General features: G+C 36.5%; 3 protein-coding genes across 6 annotated transcripts; 2 read left to right on the top strand and 1 right to left on the bottom strand.

Annotated features, from left to right (window-relative positions):
* Positions 1–3,832: 3,832 nt before the first annotated feature.
* LOC122006746 (vesicle-associated membrane protein 711-like) lies at positions 3,833–9,865 on the top strand. Its single transcript, XM_042562353.1, has 4 exons — positions 3,833–4,196; positions 6,303–6,493; positions 8,917–9,080; positions 9,575–9,865. Exons 1-4 carry the CDS (start codon positions 3,980–3,982, stop codon positions 9,663–9,665), a joined length of 663 nt encoding a protein of 220 aa, XP_042418287.1. The 5' UTR covers positions 3,833–3,979; the 3' UTR covers positions 9,666–9,865.
* A 1,223-nt stretch (positions 9,866–11,088) lies between these two features.
* Positions 11,089–13,166, bottom strand: LOC122006745 (PTI1-like tyrosine-protein kinase At3g15890). The gene is made up of 4 exons (XM_042562352.1): positions 12,845–13,166; positions 12,554–12,701; positions 11,943–12,205; positions 11,089–11,870 (listed from the first exon to the last, which is right to left on the bottom strand). Exons 1-4 carry the CDS (start codon positions 12,886–12,888, stop codon positions 11,234–11,236), a joined length of 1,092 nt encoding a protein of 363 aa, XP_042418286.1. The 5' UTR covers positions 12,889–13,166; the 3' UTR covers positions 11,089–11,233.
* A 2,870-nt stretch (positions 13,167–16,036) lies between these two features.
* On the top strand, positions 16,037–22,467 carry LOC122006743 (probable protein phosphatase 2C 55). 4 transcript variants are annotated; one of them, XM_042562350.1, is made up of 5 exons: positions 16,037–16,206; positions 16,535–17,303; positions 19,147–19,471; positions 21,529–21,678; positions 22,074–22,467. In XM_042562350.1, the coding sequence occupies exons 2-5, from the start codon at positions 16,636–16,638 to the stop codon at positions 22,365–22,367; spliced, it is 1,437 nt and encodes a 478-aa protein (XP_042418284.1). In that variant the 5' UTR covers positions 16,037–16,206; positions 16,535–16,635; the 3' UTR covers positions 22,368–22,467. The 4 variants fall into 4 exon arrangements, with proteins under 4 accessions (XP_042418284.1, XP_042418282.1, XP_042418285.1 ...); XM_042562348.1 differs by having other exon boundaries at positions 16,038–16,210; XM_042562351.1 differs by lacking the exon at positions 16,037–16,206 and adding an exon at positions 16,241–16,311.
* The last annotated feature ends 2 nt before the right edge of the window (positions 22,468–22,469 follow it).

Genomic DNA, 22,469 nt, shown 5'->3' with positions numbered 1-22,469 from the left:
CTATGTTAAATAAGCTCAAGCTCGGCTCGAACGTTAAACGAGCCGGCTCGAGCTCGGCTCGAGCTCAGTCAAATTCGAGCTCGAGTCGAGCTTTGACCGAGCCGCTCGCGAGCGGCTCACGAGCGGCTCGGCTCATTTGCACCCCTAGTTGTGCCTCTTTCCTTTTAGTCTCTTTTATTATTGTTATGTAAGTGTTCTCTTAATTAAGTAATAAGTTCGAGAAAGGTTGTGTTTGCATAATTTAGCCATGGGCTATTCACCTCCCCCCCCCCCTCCCCCCATCTCTAGCCGACCACCAAGGGTCCTAACAAAAACAACCTTCCTCAAACTTTATAGCTTACTAATTATCAACACTTGCATAAAATAATTAAAAGACTAAAAAAGACGAGGCATAAAAAAATTACTTTGTTCCAACCGGGGAGGTTGCTAATCTAAGGAAGATGTAAAGCTCACTAAAATTCTCCTCTGGGCAGAGAAGCGTCTTACAACAGTTAAATCTCACAACTAGAAAGCTAAACTGAAACTGAATCAATTACAAGTGTTGTTTATCTCTTTTTCTTATTGTTTTTAGCTTCTGGGAGCAAGGCTGCTTTTATAGCCTTGCTCGGGGCGCCTGGAATGAGATAAAAGTTTATTCCCGACGTAGCAGGACGTGTCACGTCGCAAATGGCTAAAACTTCTATTCCAGGCGCTCGGACCGTCTGGGTGCCTGGACTAAGTCCAAGCGCCCGGACCCAGTCCAGGCGCCCGGACCAAGTCAACTCTCCAGTTGACTTTTCGATTTGGGCCAATCGCACCAGTTCTTCCGCTTCGACTCTACTCGCTTGGGTGATTTCAGCCATCCAGAATAGGGCTTACCGAAACCTAACTTCCGACCTTCTCGAGCAAGCTTCTGCTCCGGCTTCGAAAACATCGCGCGTCTCCTTCTCGATCGTCCGCGAACTCTTCCGCAACACCTCATCCCTCAGATGCACCGAGCCCGTCGGCTCTCTCCCGTGTCATCCTTCTCGCTAGCTACATCTTTTGCTCGACTTCTTGTGCTCTTAAGTTCTTGCACACTTAGACACAGGGATTAAAAACCAACATGACCTAACCTGACTTGGTTGATCACATCAAAACTACCTTAGGGTACTAATACTCTCGAATCGATCAGTTGATCGATTAGATTCCCAATCGATCAACCGATTGATTGAGAAACATACTCGTGCGAACAGGTCACTCTCAAATTGATCAGTTGATCGATTGGAATCCCAATCGATCAGCCGATCAATTGAGAAGCATACTCGCGTGAATAGATCACTCTCTTTCTGTCTTTCTTTTTTCCTTTTTTCTTTTTTTTTTCTATTGTTGGGCCTGATATGGAGAGATATCAGGCCCAACGTGGGCTAGATATCAGGCCCAATGTGGGTCTGATCTCCTATAATAGAGTTAAGAAAAAAAAAATAAAAAAAAATAAAAAACTATTTTTTTCAAAACCTTTGAACAACCACTAGACATGCTGAAAATAACAACAATAGCGAACATATTTAGACTTCTTACAGTTTTAAAAATCTATAGGACCTGAAATAGTTGCAATCTGAGGTCTTCAGGTCGATTAGTGGGTTTCGGTCGAAACCCGCTGATCGACCTAGAGACCTCAGGTTGCAATCATTTAAAGTGCTATGTATTTCTAAAATTGCAAGGAATCCAAATATACTGTCCATTGTTATTTTTGACATTACTAATAGTGGTCTAGCTATTTTAGAAAAAATAAATTTTTTTTTCCCGTTTTTTTTTTTTTTTTTTTTTTTTCTGTTGTTGGGCCTGATATCTCCCCATATCAGGCCCACATTTGGGCTTGATATAAAGAGATATCAAGCCTAATGTGAGCATGATCTCCTATATATAACAAGGTTGAGGAAAAAAAAGAAGAAAAAAAGAGAATTTATTTTTTTCCAAAACCTCTGGACCGCCACTAGTAATGTTAAAAATAACAATGGAGAGCATATTTGTATTCCTTGTAATTTTAGAAATCTACGAAACCTGAAATGCTTGCAATTTGTGAAAATCACTGATCAACTTAGAGATCTCAGATTACAACCATTTCAAGTCCTATGGATTTCTAAAATTGCAAGAAGTCTAAATATACTCTTCATTGTTATTTTAAACATTCCTAGTGGTTGTTCCAAGGTTTTGAAAAAAAAAATTCTCTTTTTTTTTTATTGTTGGGCCGTTTTTGTTGTTGGACTTGATATGAAGAGATATCAAGCCCAACATGGGTCTGATCTCCTATAACAAGGTTGAGAAAAAAATTAAAAAAAAAGGAAAAAAGAGAATTTTTTTTAAAACCTTTGTACCACCATTAGTAATGTCAAAAATAACAATAGAGAGCATATTTGGATTCCTTATAATTTTAGAAAACTACAAGACCTGAAATACTTGCAATCAGAAAAAAGTCATGTTTAATTTGATAGAAAATATACTATATTTTAATTTAAATATGTTGAAATTTAAGAAGAATTATATCTCTTTTTAATTTTTTTTTACCTTTCAAAAATAAAAGTTAATTAGGTAAATCGATGTGTATTAAGGAGTTCAGGTAAATCAATGTGTATTAGGGAGTTGAAACAAATAAAAATTTATATGTAGGGAATGAAAATAAATTTTTTCTAGCATGGGGACTAAAAGAGGAATAATAGTTTATTATTAGGGAGTTTTGAACAATTTTTCTTTTTTTATTATTATTATTTTTTAAAAAAAATTGTTTTATTATTTTTAAAAAATTTCCTTGTTATCCAATTGGTCTAATAATTTTAATTAAATAATTCAGGTCAAAAGTGGTTAACTTTTTTTACTAAGTTAAAATAATTTTAATAAGGCAACTTGGATTAATATTGAAATCATTTTAATTAGTATTAAACTAATTTCGATCGATATTAAAAATAACTTTGATTTGATACTTGGCACAATGATAAAATTACACCTAAAGGTTGCATGTTTGAATTAAAAAATAATCTCTTAGTAGAATAAGACTACCTAAAATAGATACTTTTCCGGAGATCCGTTTAAGTGCACCTGTCCGTTATTCTTTATTAAAATAACTTTTATTTATATTATGTAATTTTTATTGATACGATTGTGCACACGTGAGCTAGCCCTTATAACAGGTTGGAAGAATAATTATCCTATAGAAAGTAATTTTGATTTTTAAGTATTATCAATACTTAAGTCTTATTCATAAAAAAAAATTATAAATATTAAACGGATAAAAATAAATATTGACTAGGGCCAACAGTAAACAAGTGTAATGGATTTATCTTTATAAAACAATAATTTAATATCATATTTTTAATAAAAATAAAGAAAAATATATTTTTTAAGATTATCAGTCTAAAATATTATATTTATAGATATCATAATTGAATCTCGAATTTTAGATCTAATTGATATATTTGTGTAAATTATTAATAAATTTTTTTAAAAAATCAATATAAAAATATTAATATAATTTTATTTTAAATTTTGCTAAAGTTAGTTAGTAAAGAGTGTATTCTTAATAAAATTAAAATACTTAGTTAAAATTATTTCACTAATCTTAATCTAGCGAGAAATCTTTTTAATATGAAATACTTCATTTGTAATAATGATGATAAAAATGAATACATTCCTCTCAGTACTTTTATCAATTATAATATGATAATTATTAATCTTGAGAATAGTGATCAGCAGACACCTCATTTGTAATAATAAAATAAGGGACGTTGCTTTTAAAAAAATAAAATTAATTTACAAAACTATTAATTTGGTAGGGACGCTTACGATGGTTATTTTTTTGCCGCCAGCCCATCATCATTCCTTTTGTATCTCGCTGTGCCGTCCGAACCACGAAACAGTCTTCCCTTCTCCCTCCGTTGTATTCTCTTCCCTTTGTTTCGTCTCCTCTCTCTTCTGCCTCTTCTCGTCGACTACCAGATCGGAGGGGAGAGGGGAGAGGGGAGAGATGGCGATCCTCTACGCTCTGGTGGCGCGAGGATCGGTCGTGTTGGCGGAGTTCAGCGCTGCGGCGGTGAACGCCGGCGCGGTGGCGCGGCAGATCCTCGAGCGGATCCCCGATTCCCAGGACACCCACGCGTCCTACTCACAGGACCGGTACGTCTTCCACGTCAAGCGCACAGACGGCCTCACCGTTCTCTGCGTCGCCGATGATACCGCCGGCAGTGAGTCCTTCCTTTTCCTGCACTTCCACCCTTATCTTCCGTGGATCCCAGCTGCGGATGGTTCTTGATCGATTAATTATCGAATTTATTGCGTTTCTTCTTTGTGAAATTTGGAGGGGAAAAAGATTCGTAGATTGAAGAAAAATTCATGCAGATGCTCTCTGTCCAAAAGGGAGTAATTTAAAAGAAAACTAGTAAAAGTTACATAAAAAAATGTCGCTTTTTCGTCTTACTGAAGTTATACTCCTGCTGCCTAGGATTATCTGCTTGCATGTGATACAAAAAAGGTGGGTTTTGGCATCATTTGCTAACTAATTCAACATTCAGCTAGAGCCCATAGTTCGAACTTCTAGGACTCGTGAGCCAAATGATAAATGTCAAATTCAGTTTCTTTGTCATACTGTGCTTGGAAAGTGTGAGCGTTTTGGCATCATTAGCTAGCCATTTATGCGTTCAGATAAAGTACATACTTTTAATTGAAATCCCTGAGTCAAAATATGAATGCCAATTCAGTTTCTTTGTCATGCTATGCTTGGTCAGAGCAAGCATTTTTGTTTTTTTTTGGTCTTGACCACAAGGTACCCCCCCCACATGTTACATTCCAGTTTGAGTGGGAGCAACAAAGGTAAACCTCTCCTAACAGTACCGTTATATTGATTTGAACTATTGACCTTTGATGAAAGTGTTCCGAATCTACCTCATTTACCACTACACCAAACAAGTATTGGTGCCATAGCAAAAATTTTGATGTTTCCTTATGAAGGCTATTCTTTTTCTCTTTTAAAGCTCTTACTCAAGGACATTGTAAATATCTCTAATCTCACCATTTAAAAGTCTTACCCGGATTGTTAAATTTGGGCAAGTTACAAGTAAATTTTTGATGATTTCCATGAAGTATGTTTAACGAGAATATATAACAGCTCTCGTTCCATCGATCAAAATGAAGGTAAAATTTGAGTAATTAGGCTTCAATCGTTTCTCACTTCTATCAACCTAGTGGTTGTGCCAGATAGAATTGTTAGCTTGTATTTAATTGGGTTGGAAACCTCAATTCACATATGGATCGAGACTTTTGGAAGAAAACAGATATATAAGCAGAACAACTGTTTTACTATGTCTAATCTCATGGAAGCTGCAAACCATCAGATTGGAAATATATTCTCTAAATAATCTGAATGGTCATTGAGTAATATTTTATTCTTTCCTCAACAAGATTAGACATCTATCAGCCTTAATGCTTAGTTCAAAGTAAAATAAGTTTCAGTAATCAGCCAGAGTCATACTAACTCACCTTAGAAACAGAACTTCTGGATGTTGGACGTAGGAAGCTAGTCAGAGAGTTCTCACTGGGACACATCTACCATCTTTATTGTGGAAAGCATCACAGACTGATTCAGAAAATGTGGGCAAAAGTTAATGTGCATTTGGAAAAAGGTAGATCCGCTATCTTAACCCGCTACCTTAACGCCCCCTCTAGAGGAATATGAGAACCAAACACAAACCTAAACTTGTTTTAACTGACATGACCATCTACCATCCTAGCAAAGGCATTAGTTTAGAACTTATAACTTCCTGCATATTCAAGAGACTAAAGCAGGAACTTGTGTTTTTCTTTTGTCATAGTAATTTGCCCAACCTACTCAAGACAATGCTTTTTTAGTTCATTTGTGTCACTCGTACCAAATTACCAACCTTAATTTAAGATTGTGTGGATTATCTTTGTGTTGAACTTATCAAACATATTTAGTGTTTCCTAGGACAATGACAACCAGTATCTATCAAGCTTTCATGGAGGAACAATGGTTTACTCTCAAAAAATTGTAGATTGTTTATTCTTTCCTTTTGCTTTGTAAATCATGGTTTTCTCATTGACTTACATGAACCTCATTACTAGTATGCTATTTTCTTCATTAAACTAGAAAGGTTGGTTGACTATACCTTTTTAGCATCAATTGTACAAAGAATAGAAATATCAATTGTATATGCTATTTACATGTTCAAGTAATATCAAATCTGTTCTTGTTGTTGTTGACGACTTAGATTTCATCTTTAAAAACATTGCTTCAATAGAAATGCCATTTTAAATGGAGTGAATGGTCCATGTAGGAAGAATTCCTTTTGCTTTTCTCGAGGATATTCATGGAAGATTTGTCAAGGCATATGGTTGTGCTTGTCATACAGCACCTGCTTATGCAATGAATGATGAGTTCTCTAGGATCTTGAGTCAACAAATTGATTACTATTCAAATGATCCTAATGCAGATAGAATGAATCGCATCAAGGGTGAAATGAGTCAGGTAGGGTACTTCATTAGAAATTAATACAATTTGTTGAGATGTTATGGACTTTGCTTTGTGCTTACAGGACACAGAAAACAATTTTACTTCTATTTGTATCCAACATCAACCATATCAAAATTTATATTTTAGTTACTTTCTTATATCCAATATTTTAGGTTAAAATGTTTTTTTAATATTTTCAGATGACCTTAAGGCACTAGTAGATTTATTTGTGCCCCTGCTGTTTGGTGTCAATTTAATCTGTATGGTATGGATCTCAGAGTAAATAGAGGTCCATCGATCTATGTTAGATGCACGTTGTTTGTCAAGGGAAAAATTAGGCTTCATTCGTCTCAAAAAATTCCAGAGAGCCCTTTCTACTTTTATATATTATTGATATATAGAGAATTTTACCAATAAATTCATTACCTATTACATATTTACATAATACTCCATAGCACTCTCCTCAAGCTAATGCAATTATACTATAGAAATCTTGTTACAAATATAATCAACTAATACAACCTATGCTTACTCATGCGAAGGAGAGACTTGAGAAGTCTGTAGAATGACACATATGGAAATAATTCATAGAATGATCTCAAGAAGTTTGTGGAATGGCACACACAGAAAGGGGATGCCAGCGGAATAAAGCATATGGAGAGAAGACAATGTTCGCGGATTGACACATGTAGAGATAATTTCCAGATTGATCTCAAGAAGTGCATGGAATGTCGTACACAGAGATAAGAACATGTCAACTTGAGATTCGCAGAATGGTGCACGTAGAGAGATTCAACCATGACAATGATGCTTGGAATGATACATGCACAAATGCTCATCTAGTGACAATGATGAACGGGATGAACTCATGATGTGTAGGAGAGGCGCGCATAAAAGGAACTTGACATAAAGAGAACTGGATGGATTCTCAGTGACGGTGCTCAATTTGAACAGATTGGGAGTTTAGTTCCACAAAGGCTGAGAGAGGAACACCGATGAAGACATGCACCATTATGTGGCCATTCTTTCTTTTGGATTGTCATCGAGGGAGGCACATGACTCAGAGAGGTGTAGTTGAGCCACTAATTGTAGTTGACCTTCCGGGCTTCCAGGCTTCTAGGCTTCCAGGCTTCTGGGGTCTCTGAATAAGAAGGATGATAACCTCTTGATGTGGAGAAGAGGAAGCATTACTTGCCTAGGACTATAGGCAGTCAGTCATAGAAAGATTGTAGGACTATAGGTGGAGATGTGTGGGCAAAGGTGTGTACAGGACGTACGCATTGTGCAGAGGGATGAGGCAAATGGAGGCACATGGATGCTGTGGAAGATGCATTCCATGGAGGAGATGTTGAACTTGGACTAGCTCGTGTGGCGAACATGCGACTAAGATGCATATGTGGAGGTAGACAGGTGAAGAGTTCGCAATCATGGGATGAGTCGGTATGCAAAGGAGGAGGAAACCCAATATCATGTCTAGGAAAAAAAGTATGCTTCCTCTTTCTCAAGAAACCCTAGATAATCCTCTCTACCTTTATACATTATTTCTCTACCATTATACATTATTGATGAATAGGGATATGACAACTAAAGGCTGTACCTGTTACATAGTTGCATAATTCTTCAATGTTTAAATGCCCCAAATGCAAAAATATATATGATTTCAGAGTGATCAACATGACATGACAATGCAATATTTTGGCTACTTATTTCTACAGTAATGCATCCTCTATTTGATTAATGCTCCACTGGTACAATACCATTCAAGGGTTTAAAAAAACAGATGAGACAGTATTCAGTTGATTACCATATATATTACATATAAGGTACGCGAGCATGGATGCTATTCCTGCTTTAAAATATGCCCAATTAATTTTTGTTCAGAATAATCAAGCTAAGCAGTCAATGGTAGACATTTGTACTTTGCTCTCCAATGAAGACTAAAATATCAATTAGGTCCAATTGTGTTCCACTTACCTGGAATCTAGACATGTAGTACCTTTGAGCATCATCATTGTATCAATCAAGATGTATTTGTCCAAATTATTTGAGTCAGTTGTATGATTTTATCCGTAATCAAGCTTTAGAATTCAATGGGAAAATCAAAATATTGTTCACGAAGGAATATATATCTTTATTTCATCATCATCATTATCATCATTATGAGACTTACCATTAAAATCGCATTGTCACCTAATATCAGTGTGAGACGTGACTGAATGAGTGAATTCTATTGAATGGTAGGAAATGGATGAATAAAAATTTGTTACAGAATTGTGTGCTCTCGATAGAAGTCGAAACTTTCAAGAGTTAATGGCTTAATTAAGATTAGTATCACTCTCTTTTATATTTATTTAACCTGAAATATTAACATCTTTCATTCAGTTTAACCTTCTGATTTTTTGACTACTATAGTTCCTCTCAATGGCTTTGTGTCATAGGTTCACAATGTTATGATAGAAAATATTGACAAAGTGCTGGGAAGAGGAGAGCGACTGGAGTTGCTAGTTGACAAAACTGCAAACATGCAGGGGAATACAATTCGTTTCAGGAAACAAGCACGTCGATTCAGGAACACAGCATGGTGGAGAAATATTAAGCTAACGTATGCAAATTGCACGTTTTAACCTTTTTTAACTTCTGTCTTTCACGCATTCAATTCTGTCATAGCTTCACTTTGATTTTGTTTAATTTATACGGAAAGAGGAAGCCATCTGAATTGGTTTTAGTTAGAGATTGAGTTCTATGTACCAGCGTAACTAGTTTTCTCTTGCTGTCAGTTGAATTGTGGCGAGTGACTCTACAGATATGTGATCATATACTCGGCAACCAGGTTTTTCTCAATGAAATGTAGTCATCATCCAAATTCACTGTGTAATAGCAATGTAGGAAATGCAAGAAAACCAGCCCTTCTCTTTGTTCATATAGAAGTGAAAATCCAATACCTGTCATCTAAAATTTAATTGTATTGCTTGTATTAACAATTTATTATCCACATTAGCGGATTAAAATGATTTTTCTGTTTGTACTCCCTCTAACCTTTATATTTTATACTTGGAATTAGAACATTTCTTGAATGTGACTGTTTGCCTCTTGCAGGATCGCGCTTATTCTACTTATCGTGATTATTATATACGTGGTGCTTGCATTTTTCTGCCATGGACTTACTTTGCCAGCTTGTATCAGGTAGAGCTTGTTATAGTTTCTTTCTTATGCCGATGCGGTGGTTATTTGTGATCCGATGGATGTCGGTTGTGTTATAGATTGGTTTGAATTTTTCATCTTGTTGCTGTTGTTGTTGATAACTCGTTGTTTGTGCTACCCTTGCGGGAAGAAAAGATCTGTAACTACAATGACATTTTCTACTATTTATGAAGTGTGCATTGGTGAGATATATATGCTACCAGCTCGAATGCAGATTCTCGGTCCATGCCCATGAGGCTTGGGTTTAGAAGAAACTATTCCAGGTACACAAACAATTCATTGTGCTGTGTTTCTTAGATCGAATATGGTTTACTTTATCCAGTTGAATAGCGTGGACATGTGTATTGAGTTCACTTCACTAGAATATGAACATTGGAACTGAATCACATTCTAGTACATGAAAGGCAGACTGGGGGGCTATATACAGAGACATACCATTTGCAATTTTTTTATTGAAATAAGCAAGAAACCTAATCAGTAGATAATGGTCATTTTTCAAATAAGTGACATCTATTTTATATTAATTTTCTTGTGCAAGTCAATTTGTTATTTTTAATTATTAAAGGTGTGTTTTAATATAATGCCCTACTAGAAATGTTACCATATGATTAACCGGCCCATTTAGAACTGTAATTGGGCCTCAATCCTGCGTGATCAATGTCAATGATCATCGGAGCGCAAGAATCTCAACGGAATCCAACGACTGTCGCATTCAACCCATCAACGGGCAGATACCAACCGTCTATCCGGTCAGCGATTGGCAGTTTTTGTGGTTTGAAATGGACACGTGATCCATGCGCTTTTCCTCCCTTTCACCCCTCTTTGATCGATCCCTTGCTTAATTCATCATCTTGCTTGCCGTCTTCTTCTTCTTCTTAACATGTGCCTTCGTCAACTACTGCTGCTTCCTCCGCCACACCAAGTTCCTGCCAGTCGAGCTGCAAAAGTAGGTAGAGAAACCTAAGGCGGATGAGGAAGATGATGATGAAGGTGATTCGCTGGTGGAGGAAGAGAGAGCCGACGCACGTATTCTCGACCTTCAAGCTCAAGGAGTTGGCAATGGGGTGTTAATTTTGCTGGACTGCAGGAGATGATTAAGAGGGTTGACCGGGATGGCAATGGAAAGGTTGACTTTGCTGATGAAGGATGGCAAGAAGCTCTTTTGATCCTACTCTCAAAAACCATCTCAATTGATATGACTTGGCTAACCTGCTTCATCAACTCCCTTGATGAGTTGATGGGATATGCAAGCTGAAGAATATGAAGGGTTGGAATGCCGCTTTCTTTTCTTTCTTTTTTTTCTGTAGGCAAGAATTGATTCCCTGAGCATGAGGAGAACCCTAGTTGAAGTTCATGTTTCTAAATCGAGCATATTGTGAAACTCATTTCTGTTTCTGAAGAAACACAACTCTGCAAACTGGGACTCTTCTTAAAAGTGATGATAAAGTGTCTTAATCACACCCAGAGACAAGGAATAAGAAGCAAATATAATGTAGTTGAATCACACAAATTCGGCAATTAACTGCTAAAAAACAAGGTGATGAGCTTGGGTACCTATGCACCGATCTCATTTTCGTTTACTCTAGAACCCTTTTCTTCAGACATGGAACTACAGTTATTGTCAGGATCTGATGCCACTTGAGAATTTCCAGTTGTTTGAGGTCCAAACATATCGTCCTCTAAACTAGAGAGCTTCTCCTTTGAGAACCCCTTAAGAAGATTGACTACTTCAATCATTGTTGGTCTCTTCTCTGGCATGCTCTGTGTGCAGGTGAGGGCGACGAGTACCATTCGCTTGAGTTCTTCTTCGTCATACTTTGCTTGGAGCTTTGGATCTGCAATCTCCTTAAAATTTCTTTCCCTAGCCAAAGGTAGTGCCCACTCAGTGATCCGTAGCTTCAATGTTGTGCTCAGTTTCTCTATGGGCTTCTTGCTGCTGACAAGCTCTAGCAGGAGTATTCCAAAACTATATACATCGCAACTCTCTGAGGCCTTTCCATACATGGCGTACTCGGGTGCAAGGTAGCCTAGGGTGCCTTTCACCTTGGTTGTGACATGACTTGCACCGTCAGGAACAAACTTGGCGAATCCGAAATCAGCGACTTGTGCCTGGAAGTCTGAATCTAGCAGAACATTGCTTGCTTTAATGTCCCGATGGATGACATGGGGTGTCGCATAGTGGTGAAGGTAGCTGCCAAATGAAACAGAAGTTAGAAAAAGGTTTACATAAGATCCATGTAAAATAAGAAGTCCCGAGGCATACACAATTCCCTCAGCTGCTCCGATGGCAATGCACATTCGCTTGCTCCAGTCGAGAGGGCTCTCGGCTGAGTTTTGACCATGCAGATGCGAGACTAGACTCAGATTCGGAAGATAGTCATAGACTATGAGGCGCTCTTGTCCTTCGGCACAGTATCCTCGCAAGCTTAGGAGGTTCTTATGCCTCAGTTTGCCCAGAACCTCAACCTCAACACCAAATTCAAGATCAGCCTTGTTGCTCCAGACTTTTAGTCTTTTGACAGCAATCTGAGTAAACAAGGGCAACCAAATTTTGCTTCTGATACACAGTGGATCAGAAAAGAGAAAGAATCATCCCTTCAATGTACCATCAGCTATAAATCTAAAGGTTGTAAGACTTCAATTCAAATAGATGTTGGGTGTTCTTGGATTCTAAACAGCATATGCCAAGCCAAGCTCACTCATTGTGAGGATTCAATGTTCAGTGAAAAGAAAATCGACTTTAGGTCAGTAAAACTCACCAATTCCAAACAAGAGAACATGGATGAATCTCTTAATCTGAAGTTTGAAAATACTGCCTAAAAAAAAGGCAAGACAAAATCAAAGGGGAAAAAAAAGGATGATGATGCATAGTACCTGAGATCCATCCCAGAGCTGCCCCCAGTACACACTGCCAAAACCCCCTTCCCCAATCTTGTTATCGTAGTTAAAGTTATTGGTGGCAGACTGCAACTCTTTCAGAGAGAACACTCTCCAACCTGTGGAGTTCTTCTTCCCCCGTCTCCTGTTCCGTATCAAAGTAACAATTTTAGGTCATGGAGTCAATAGAAACCTCCACAAAAGGCACCAAAGAGAAGCCAATATGAAAGGCATGATAAACCCTAACCTATAGCGCTTCGGAGGAGAAATCAATATCAAAGAACATACCTATCAGCAAATGTGCCGCAGCAGAAAAGGGAATGGAAATCCATCTCTTTACCTCTCCCAAAACGATGATTCAGAAAAGATCAAATAAATCTTACTAACTTTCGAGGCGCTTCTCCGCTTCCCCTTTCTCCTTCACGAGGCTAAGTCCTAAACTGGAACGTTGAAGACCTTCCGAAGCGCTTCTCTGGCAGCATTGCGGCGGAAGCCATGGCGACTGAGGATCTCAAAATCCGACGAAATCGCGATGGGAAGAACAAGATGAAGACGTGAAGAAAGCGATGGAAGGCCAAAAAGGAAGAGCTTTTAGCTGCTTGGGAAGACAAACGCGAGAGAAGGAAACGAAGTGAATTTGTTTAAAGAAAGACAAATTTTCAAAATGATCCCCCAGAGTTTAGATACATTTTGCAAAACACTACTAGTATTTTTTTTTTCAAACTGCCCTTTATCTCGTCTCAATTTGCACCCTTTCTAAGGGAGAGGATATGTAAGGTCTCATTGTTCGTCCCTCTATGATCAATCACAACGTTAGCTCGGGTGATCACATTGTTGAAGAAAATAAATAATTGCTCTGAATTGTCATCGCTATCGACACTAAGAAATACCAAAGATAACACTGACTCGAGCCTTTCAAGATCTATTTACAATGCAAATAACCTAAACTCTCGCTCGCGGAATCAATGGGGAGTGCCATTTTAAAACTAATCTAGCAAAAGATATTTTTACAATATTGAAAATATTTAAGGTGTTTTGGAAAAAAAGGTAAGCTTTGGGAGGGGCATTTTGAAAAAATCTCTCAAAGAAGTGCAAAAGTAACAGCAACTGCACACCAAACATTTGTATTTTAATGAGCAACCTTTCGGTGGTTGGCGCTTTATTTGTTATTACTATTTTTCATGGTGGCCCTTGGCGCCCAAAAACAATGAGCTCGAAATAATTCTCACATTTTTTTTTGAATTTTTGATAACAACCAATAGAAAAATGACACGTGGATAAGAAATAAATGAAGATTAATGAAAATTTAACTAATCATAGTCACTGGACTGATCGGTGCCTAATTGATACTTATGATAAAAAAAGAAGATTTTAAATCAATTAAAAGCTTCTTGAATTTCACCGAAGCAATGAACTTGAAATAATACTCGTGAAATTTTTGTCGAATATTTGATACACAGTCAATGGACTGATGGTACTTATGATGCAAGAAAGAAAGTTTTTAATAAGTTAAAAGCTTAAACTTCACCCAAACAACCAATTTGAAATAATTGTGACAAAAGATGAATACGTTAGCCTTTGGAATAACCAATTTGAAATAATGCCCAATGGGAAAGTGACAAATGGAAAGAATATTAAAAAAAATTTAATTGATCAAGGAAAAAATGTTCAATTGGCCTACTTAATCAAACCTATGGCACTAATGATACTTCTCATTTTAATAGACTAGAAGTTTTTTAAATTTGGTTGCAGTAAACTAAGAGGTTGGTATACGCATCTAATAACTCACTTTTATGATTCTTAATTCATACTTCAGAATTTTTAGTGTCATATTTGAGATCCAAACACTATTAACTATCGATTAAATTGTTACTGGCATCTATTGTCTCTCGTGAGTGCAAATATTGTATTGATTAGAAAAATTAAAATTGAGCCTTTTGTTCTTGATGCACAATTTGTTAGGAAATTATTTGTATAAAAGCTTTGGCTAGATTTTAATTGAAATTTTTATTAGTAGGATAGATTTTGTGGGGATTTTATACGAGCAACAATTAAAAGGTGATCATCTTTTGACAAATAGTAGATGAGCGACCATTTTCTAATTAATATTAAATGAACGTATTATTTAAAATAAACTCTCTAAAATATCCCTGGAATGAATTTTTAGATTTATGTTGTACTTGCAGTTCGACTTGTCATCGTTGAAACCCTCCCTCATCGCACCTTCCAGACCTCGCCTCTACGATTACGTACCCTCTGTCCTTTTTCAAAGACGTCCTCTGTCAATTAGAATAGTTATCTTTAGCTCTCTTTTCCATTGTTGATTTTTCTTTACTGCCAAGCTTCCTTGCCTGTAAAATGCTCATGTTTTTCATTTTTTTATTAATCATATTTTAGCTTCTTATAAAAAATATGGTAAGACTACATATAACGAATTTTTTTTCGGGACCCCACATGACAAGAATTTCGTACACCAGACTAATTTTTTTTTACACAAATTAACAGTTTCCTCTCCATTCATTTTTAGATATTGTAATATCCTATTTGTGTGGTGTCACATCCTATTGCTGATAAAATTTGTTAAATCTGTACTACTTTCATTTGTGGTTGCTTGAATAAATTTGAGACGAGTAATTTGCTAAGTCCATTCTGCATTATGAATAACTACAACTTCAATTCTTACAAGGTCAATAGTATATGAATTAAATTTTTTACATCATGATATGACTTGTAGACTCTATAATTTTCTATCAGTTTCATATTCATATAAACCAAATGCATCATTAGATACTATGCATCCGTGCTTCTCATATTTCACAATCGTATATCTTATTGTCATGATCAGTAATTAAGTATTCTTGTAGTCATATTCCATTAAAAGTCATCATCTCAAATAAAGTCGTTCTTCTAGATTGCAGGTTGTCCCTAAAGGTCATGATATCATGATAGAATATATAAATTATCACTTAGATATTCATGATTCAAACTTTAGTTATAATCTATGTGTAAAATTTTTTTTTCAAATGAAACGTGTAATCAAAGAATATTAAACTTCTGGATTAGTCGTCATGTCGTCATGTGTTTTTCTCAATTTATTTTGATAGTCAATAAAAAATTTCTTTAAAATTGAGTCGATGATCTAGAAATAATCAATAAGATTATGTGAGATTATTATTATTTTTTAAATTATTATTTTGATATTAAAAATAAAAATTATAGAAATAAATTAACTAAGCTGTACTTCTTTAATGTTTCTAAATTTGGTGTGTGTAACATTACTATCCTCTATTGCTCCTACAAATCCAGGGGAGGATATGGCTACTTGGTATACCCGACCAATACCAATTAATCCATTGGACAAGACCCTCCTCCCACTCCCTTCATGTGGGCCCGGTACGGAATTAGGGTTTCCCGAACGAAAGGTACTAAATAGCAACACGCGATGTCAGTGCTCGAGGTCAAAGGTAGCCGTTGATTCGATCACTTCGTCTCGCAATCCATTCCCCTGGCTCCATTCATTGCGCCGCCTCCACCTCAAATCACCTCGACGCTACGGGACAAGGGCGGCCAAGCGGCCTTCTCTCTCTCCGTGGCCCTCTTCCCTCGGACACAGGGAGAGAACAGGAGGCGATAAGGAAGTAGTCAAGTTCGTAGGTGCTTCTTCTTCTTTTTTACTTATTTTTTTAGATTTTGTTGAAGTTTCTATCCTTTTTTATTTAGATGTTGTCAATAACCAACCTTTGCTGAGATAGAAGGTGCTTCTTGTTTATAAATAAAACTTCCTTTCTATGTTGTAGCTGCAATCTACGTCTAAATGGAGTCTGTTCGTTTTCAATATTTTTATTTTGAGCAAAGTATGTTTTTTGGTTTTTCTATTGTTCTTTGCAATCAGTCTAAAAAATGGTATCTTCTATCCAATTAAATGGGGGGATATATATATTTTTTTTGCCTTACAAAGCTACAATCTTTCCTTTCCAGAGCTGGCTATTAGACCATAATTTTAGGCCACTAGAAGTCGCTGGTTATGAGAGATTTCCGGCTTTGTTGTTCCGCTCTGTCTTTGGCCAGGACAGGATAAGATGCCATCGACCTACCTGTCGAAGCACAAAGGGCTGCAGACCTCGTCGGAACTCCTACGCGGACGTGGGCGGAGTTTCTTGTTCGGTAACACCTGCTTTGTCTTTTCTGAGCCCTTCTCCACCCTTGGCTGCGCTTTCCGTCTCCTGCCTAAGTCATCCATTAGTGATCCCCACGCCTGTGGTGGCAACCGCCCATTTCAGATCTTTTCTTCACCCGCTGTTGCCGCCCAGAATCTTACTAATCAGATTTCACAACCTGTGCGGAGGTTTCCTTTTTGGTGGAACATAATGTCTTCCAGCAGTGCTTTTTTGAGAGGATCTGGGTTGGCCGCCTGCCCTATGACAAAGGATAATTCAAGTTCCAAACTCATCTTGAACAGCACGATGAGGGTCAATCTCTGTTCTTGCAGTAACGGTCTCAACTTCTCATGGAAAGCTTGTGGGAGCTTAAGGAATCAAAAACCGTGGGGTTCCAATATGGCCTACAAATGTTTCTGGTCAAATACTCATGGTATGAACTGGAGATATAATTCTTCAGTGGAACCACAGAGTCAAGATTTATTGGTTTCATGTTCAGCACCATATTCGACGGGTGCAGCTCCAGATTTGTCATTTGATGCAACTGTGCAGGAGGAGCAGATTCAGAATCCTGTTGTTTCTTCTGAACAGTATGTTTTTTTGCCATATTTCTTCACTTTCATTTTATTTTTTCTTTGAATATCCAGTAAATGAGTTAATTTTATATGTTCATATTTTGATATTGAAGTATTACTCAGCTGCTGATGCTCACCATTACAATTTATTTTGAAGTGCGTCTTTAACAGAAATTGATATAGAAAAATTCAAGGAGGTATGGCACTGAGCAAATAAGATCAATACGGCTGCTCAAGTAAACTTTAGTGGATCAAGAAGTGTTTGTTAAACACAAAGAGATTATTGTTAAGCAAAAAATTATTCAAGTACCCAAAGTTGGATTTCTTTAAGGATATGAAGTGCATGGTTGATTCTGTTTCATTCACTTTGTGGAATGGATTATAAATTATCAATTTACTTTAACCTGACAAATTATCATCATCTAGTTGTGGTTTTCTAAATTATTTGAGATTGCTCATGAATTTTATCTGTCCATTGAGCTTTATGCATAACTATTACTATTAATATTCAAATTAATTATTTTTTTAATTGCATTATTTAATGTTTTCTTTAGTCTCCTTTTGTCCTTGTACCTTCCACTATAATAGATTTAGATTTTTTAACTATATAATCTATTTTTTGTCTTTGAACTTGTTGCTACCATCTTACCTTATTTTTTTCCCTGTTTATCATCTCTCAGATTTACATCTAATTGCTCTTGTATTTGAGCTCTGCTAGTTTATTAATTTTTTTTTTCTGTACTGCAGTCTTAAGAAACATCAAATCAGAATGATATAATCATAGCTTGAGCTTGTAGTTATTTCTTGGTTTGACCACTGTTAATCATCTTGCTTCTAACTAGTTTTCTTAAATTTTATTTTGTTAAATATTGTCTAACTTTTGTAACTTGCGACAGGAAAAAGTGCATGAGGGTTTTAGGTGTGATGTTCAGTTAGTAATTGATTTCCATCCAAATCAGAATAGATGTAGTTTCCCACCAAAGTAACTAGTTATTGGGGGAAGAGCTGCTAGGGATTATAGAAATAGAGTTGAAGAGTGAGAGAGCACAACAAGGATTTTTTTTGTGTTTAATTCTACATAATCTCAAATTTGCCTGTTCTGCCATGGAGAGCCAAGGCCAACAGAGACAATACAAGCAAAGGTTACCATAGTCATAGGATGTATAAAAACACACAAGTGATCATGCTTGCTTAGTAATTTGTAAAAAAAAATTGATCAAGGGTATGGAGTGGGATCTTATCCTTGAATCATTATCTAGTATCTTGTTTAAAACTTGATGTGATCTGTATTTCTGTTGTAATCAAACCCAAATGATATTACTAAACAACTTGTTGATGTGGATGTTGACGTTTCATTGGTGAGAGTAATTGTCAGAAATTTTATTCCTCAAAAAAATTGTCTGAACTCCTAAGTTTGACCATGTTTGTAATAATTAAAATGTAGTTTTTGTTTACAACTAGTCCTATAAAATAAATGATCAGAAAGTATATTAAGAAAACACATCAGTAACCCACCCTCATAAAAATTTATTACTTGTATTGTTTGCTCACTTTGGAAGGTGCATTTATGCTTTGAAGCTATTTTGTGGTGATTTGCTAAAAGTTGACTGAGAAATTTGACAAGATGAACATTTTGTACCTTAAACAGTTAGGTTTGCATCGGTTATTCAATACTTCTATATTTCTAAAATATAAACTTTGATACAGTTTTCAGTTTACTTTATTTCCTTAAGGACATTTTAGAAGTTCAACTTTGTGTAAGTTATAATATGTAAATTCCTTGTAAAGTTTGTGTCTCTCGTTTGCATCAGCCTGTCTTCTAGGCATGTTGCTTGAAATTCTACTACTTTCTTTACAGAAAGAATCAAGATCATGAATTCTTGAAGCTGCTCTCTGGATCTTGCTATTTACCTCACCCGGACAAAGAAGATACTGGAGGAGAGGATGCTCATTTTATTTGTTCTAATGAGCAAGCCGTTGGTGTGGCAGATGGAGTTGGTGGATGGGCTGATCTTGGTGTTGATTCAGGACAATATGCTAGAGAACTCATGTCTAATTCAGCGAATGCAATTCGGGAGGAGCCAAAAGGTTCCATTGATCCCTTAAGAGTTCTTGAAAAAGCTTACTCAATAACAACAGCTAGGGGCTCATCCACGGCATGCATTATAGCTCTCACTTCCCAGGTCTTTTTCCTTTTTATTGCTTTGGATATCGCTAATGTAGCATGTAAAATCCTTTTTTTTTAAAAAAAATTTGTTTTGGTTGTGCAATTTCCCCACAAATCTGAGATATTTTATTAAAGAAAAATGGTATTACATCTACCTTGTATTGTTCAACATAATCTTTGGCATGATATCATGGTTATTGTAGACTCTGTTGGTTCCCATGACCTTTTGTATTTTCTCTACATCTTTGTTATATACATTTCCTATCATTAGCAAGCTGGATCCCTTTATCCATTTGCAGATTGCAAGAGAGAATACCTGGTTCTTCCTCTCTTGCTTGACCTTGCCCCTAAGAGAAAGAGAGGGGGGAAAAAAAGCAGCAGCAAACCATTATTTGAATAAAGAAAAGGGAGCCAATTAGGAGGTGTGAGATTATTGTCTCTCTTGCTGCATCACTATGATACCTAATAGGATCAATAGATGATAAGCTATTATTAACCTCTGGAGTTGGTGTTCTAATAACCTGTCCATGGTAGAATAATGAGCATACAACATCATACAAAATATGTGACGCTAGGCAGGATAGCGATTTCTTGCGGGCTACTGAGAAAGGAAAATTGAGGAGAAAACAAGAAGAGGATCCTCCTAAAACGAAATACGCCTCTCTCTAAGTTTTACCACAATAAGAATTTTTATTATGAATAAAGGATAATTCCTCAACATCGAAACATGACTCTTATATAGACCACAACTAAGACCTAAATAAATGAAAGAAATTACAATTAACATATCTTAATTTCAATCTTGTAAAAAGAGAAAATAGATCTTTTACCCGAAAAGGAAAGTACATAATTGAATGATCTTAATTCAAAACAGGACGCAGATAAGACAAATCCTATCCAATAAAATCAGAAATACCAAAATTAGCCTAAATAGGGGTGAGTAAAAATTTGGTTAAACCAAATAAATCGACCGAACTGACCGAAATTAAAAGTTTGGTTTGGTTAATTCGGAAATTCAATTTTTTTTCCTTAAAATATTGGTTATATCGGTTTAATTGATTCAATTTCGGTTTTGAAAATCGAAATTCGGTTAAACTGATTAAACCGATATTATAAGTTGAACTGATGTCCAATCGATTGGTGCTAGTTCCTTCGCAAAGTATCGCGACATTCCCCAATCGATTTAGGATTTCCTCAATTGATTGGGGCTAATTCCTTCGTGATTCCTTCGCAACAAACTCATTCCCAGCCGGGATTGATTGTCTAATTGATTCTGGATCGAAAAATTAGGTTATTTCGGTCAAAAACCGAATTAATCGATGTTTTATCGGTTTGGTTTGATTTTTTTGAAAAGTTCCGTCGGGTCAGTCGGTTCGAAACAAGTTTGGTTTGTTTGGTTATCGGTTTAATCGGTTCAGTCGGTTCGGTTTTAATTGATTGCTTAGCTGTAACCTTAAATACCTAGAAAATGAAAATTACTAAAAATAACAAAAAGACTCTGAAAAAGGTTTAAACGGTTGAATTTGGGGCCTAAAGTGGTTACGGTTTCACCATGTAGATTTTCAAATTCTGCACGCATGGCCATCGACAAAGCCTAATTCTGAATTCTGAGTCAAAAGTTATGTCCCTTTGAAGGTTGAAGGGTCATATTGACTTCGTCATGGGTTGGGCCTGCATCAATACGCTGTATATTCACTCTGCATTCTGCACTGCTCTTTTTGTAAATATCCAATCTGTAAAATTTCAGTCTGATTGTATTTATTTCAATGGATCTGGTGGTGTTTCAATGCTAGTAGATAGAATGACATCATCCTATGTTACCTCTAGATATTTCATGGTAGTATACAGCTTTCATTCTTCTGTATAGCAGTAACCTTTAAAATTAAGCGGCACCTAAATGTTTGCATTGTATGGCATTTACCTTTTGTTTTTTTTTGCTTTTGCTAAACAGATTTATAAAATGGTGAAACTTTTTCCTCCTTAATGGAGATTACTGCCCACCTACACAAATTTTTTATTTTTTTTGTTTTTATTTATTATTATTTTTATGAATCTTCTGGTTTTCATTTGCAGGGCATCCATGCTCTCAATCTAGGAGACAGTGGATTCATTGTTGTGAGAGATGGATCCACACTCTTCAGGTCACCTGTACAACAGCATGATTTCAATTTTACCTATCAGCTTGAAAGTGGCAATGGCAGTGACCTCCCCAGCTCTGCACAAGTAAGCTCTGATACTTGTTCTGTCATTACCTCTTGTTATTACAGCTATTTACTGGCCTCTGGGATGATTAAAGTTAGTCACTGAGCACTTAGTATCATAAGTGTTTTGATCTTCTTGGTTTCTTAATTAACATCCCAAAAGCACCACCTTGGATATCAAATGCAAGAGATGTGAAATTGTTTTCTGGTCTTAAACTATCATATCATGTCTCAATATTATAGTAACGCACTGGCTAGATTCTGAAGTGAGCTGTCAGATAATCTTCATATTGGTACTAGAATATTTAGCACCATTAATGGATATCTTTTGGTATTACTTATTATTGCAGTTGTACTGAGTTCTAGACATGTAACTCCAATCGAGAACCAACTCTTCTTTTGTTTGCAATTGATCAGGTATTCAATTTCCCTGTTGCATCAGGCGACATAGTCATTGCTGGAACTGATGGCTTGTTCGATAACTTGTACAACAATGAAATCACTGCAATTGTCATCCAGGCCACCAGAGCTAGCCTTGGTCCTCAGGTTACTGCTCAGAAGATTGCTGCGCTTGCGCGGCAGAGGGCGCAAGATAGGAACCGGCAAACTCCCTTCTCAGCAGCTGCTCAGGATGCTGGATATCGCTACTATGGAGGCAAACTCGATGACATTACTGTGGTTGTTTCCTATATCACTGCATCTGATGTTTAACTCAGGACAATTTCTACTTCCGACTTGTACAGGAGGCTCCTGGTATGGGAGTCTAAACATTTTTCTAAGTTTCTTTTCTAAGTTGATCTCGATCCTTCAACT

The sequence above is a fragment of the Zingiber officinale genome, chromosome 7B (assembly GCF_018446385.1).
Source record: "Zingiber officinale cultivar Zhangliang chromosome 7B, Zo_v1.1, whole genome shotgun sequence".
Lineage (NCBI taxonomy): Eukaryota > Viridiplantae > Streptophyta > Magnoliopsida > Zingiberales > Zingiberaceae > Zingiber > Zingiber officinale.
This window is presented reverse-complemented; position numbering and strand designations above follow the sequence as displayed.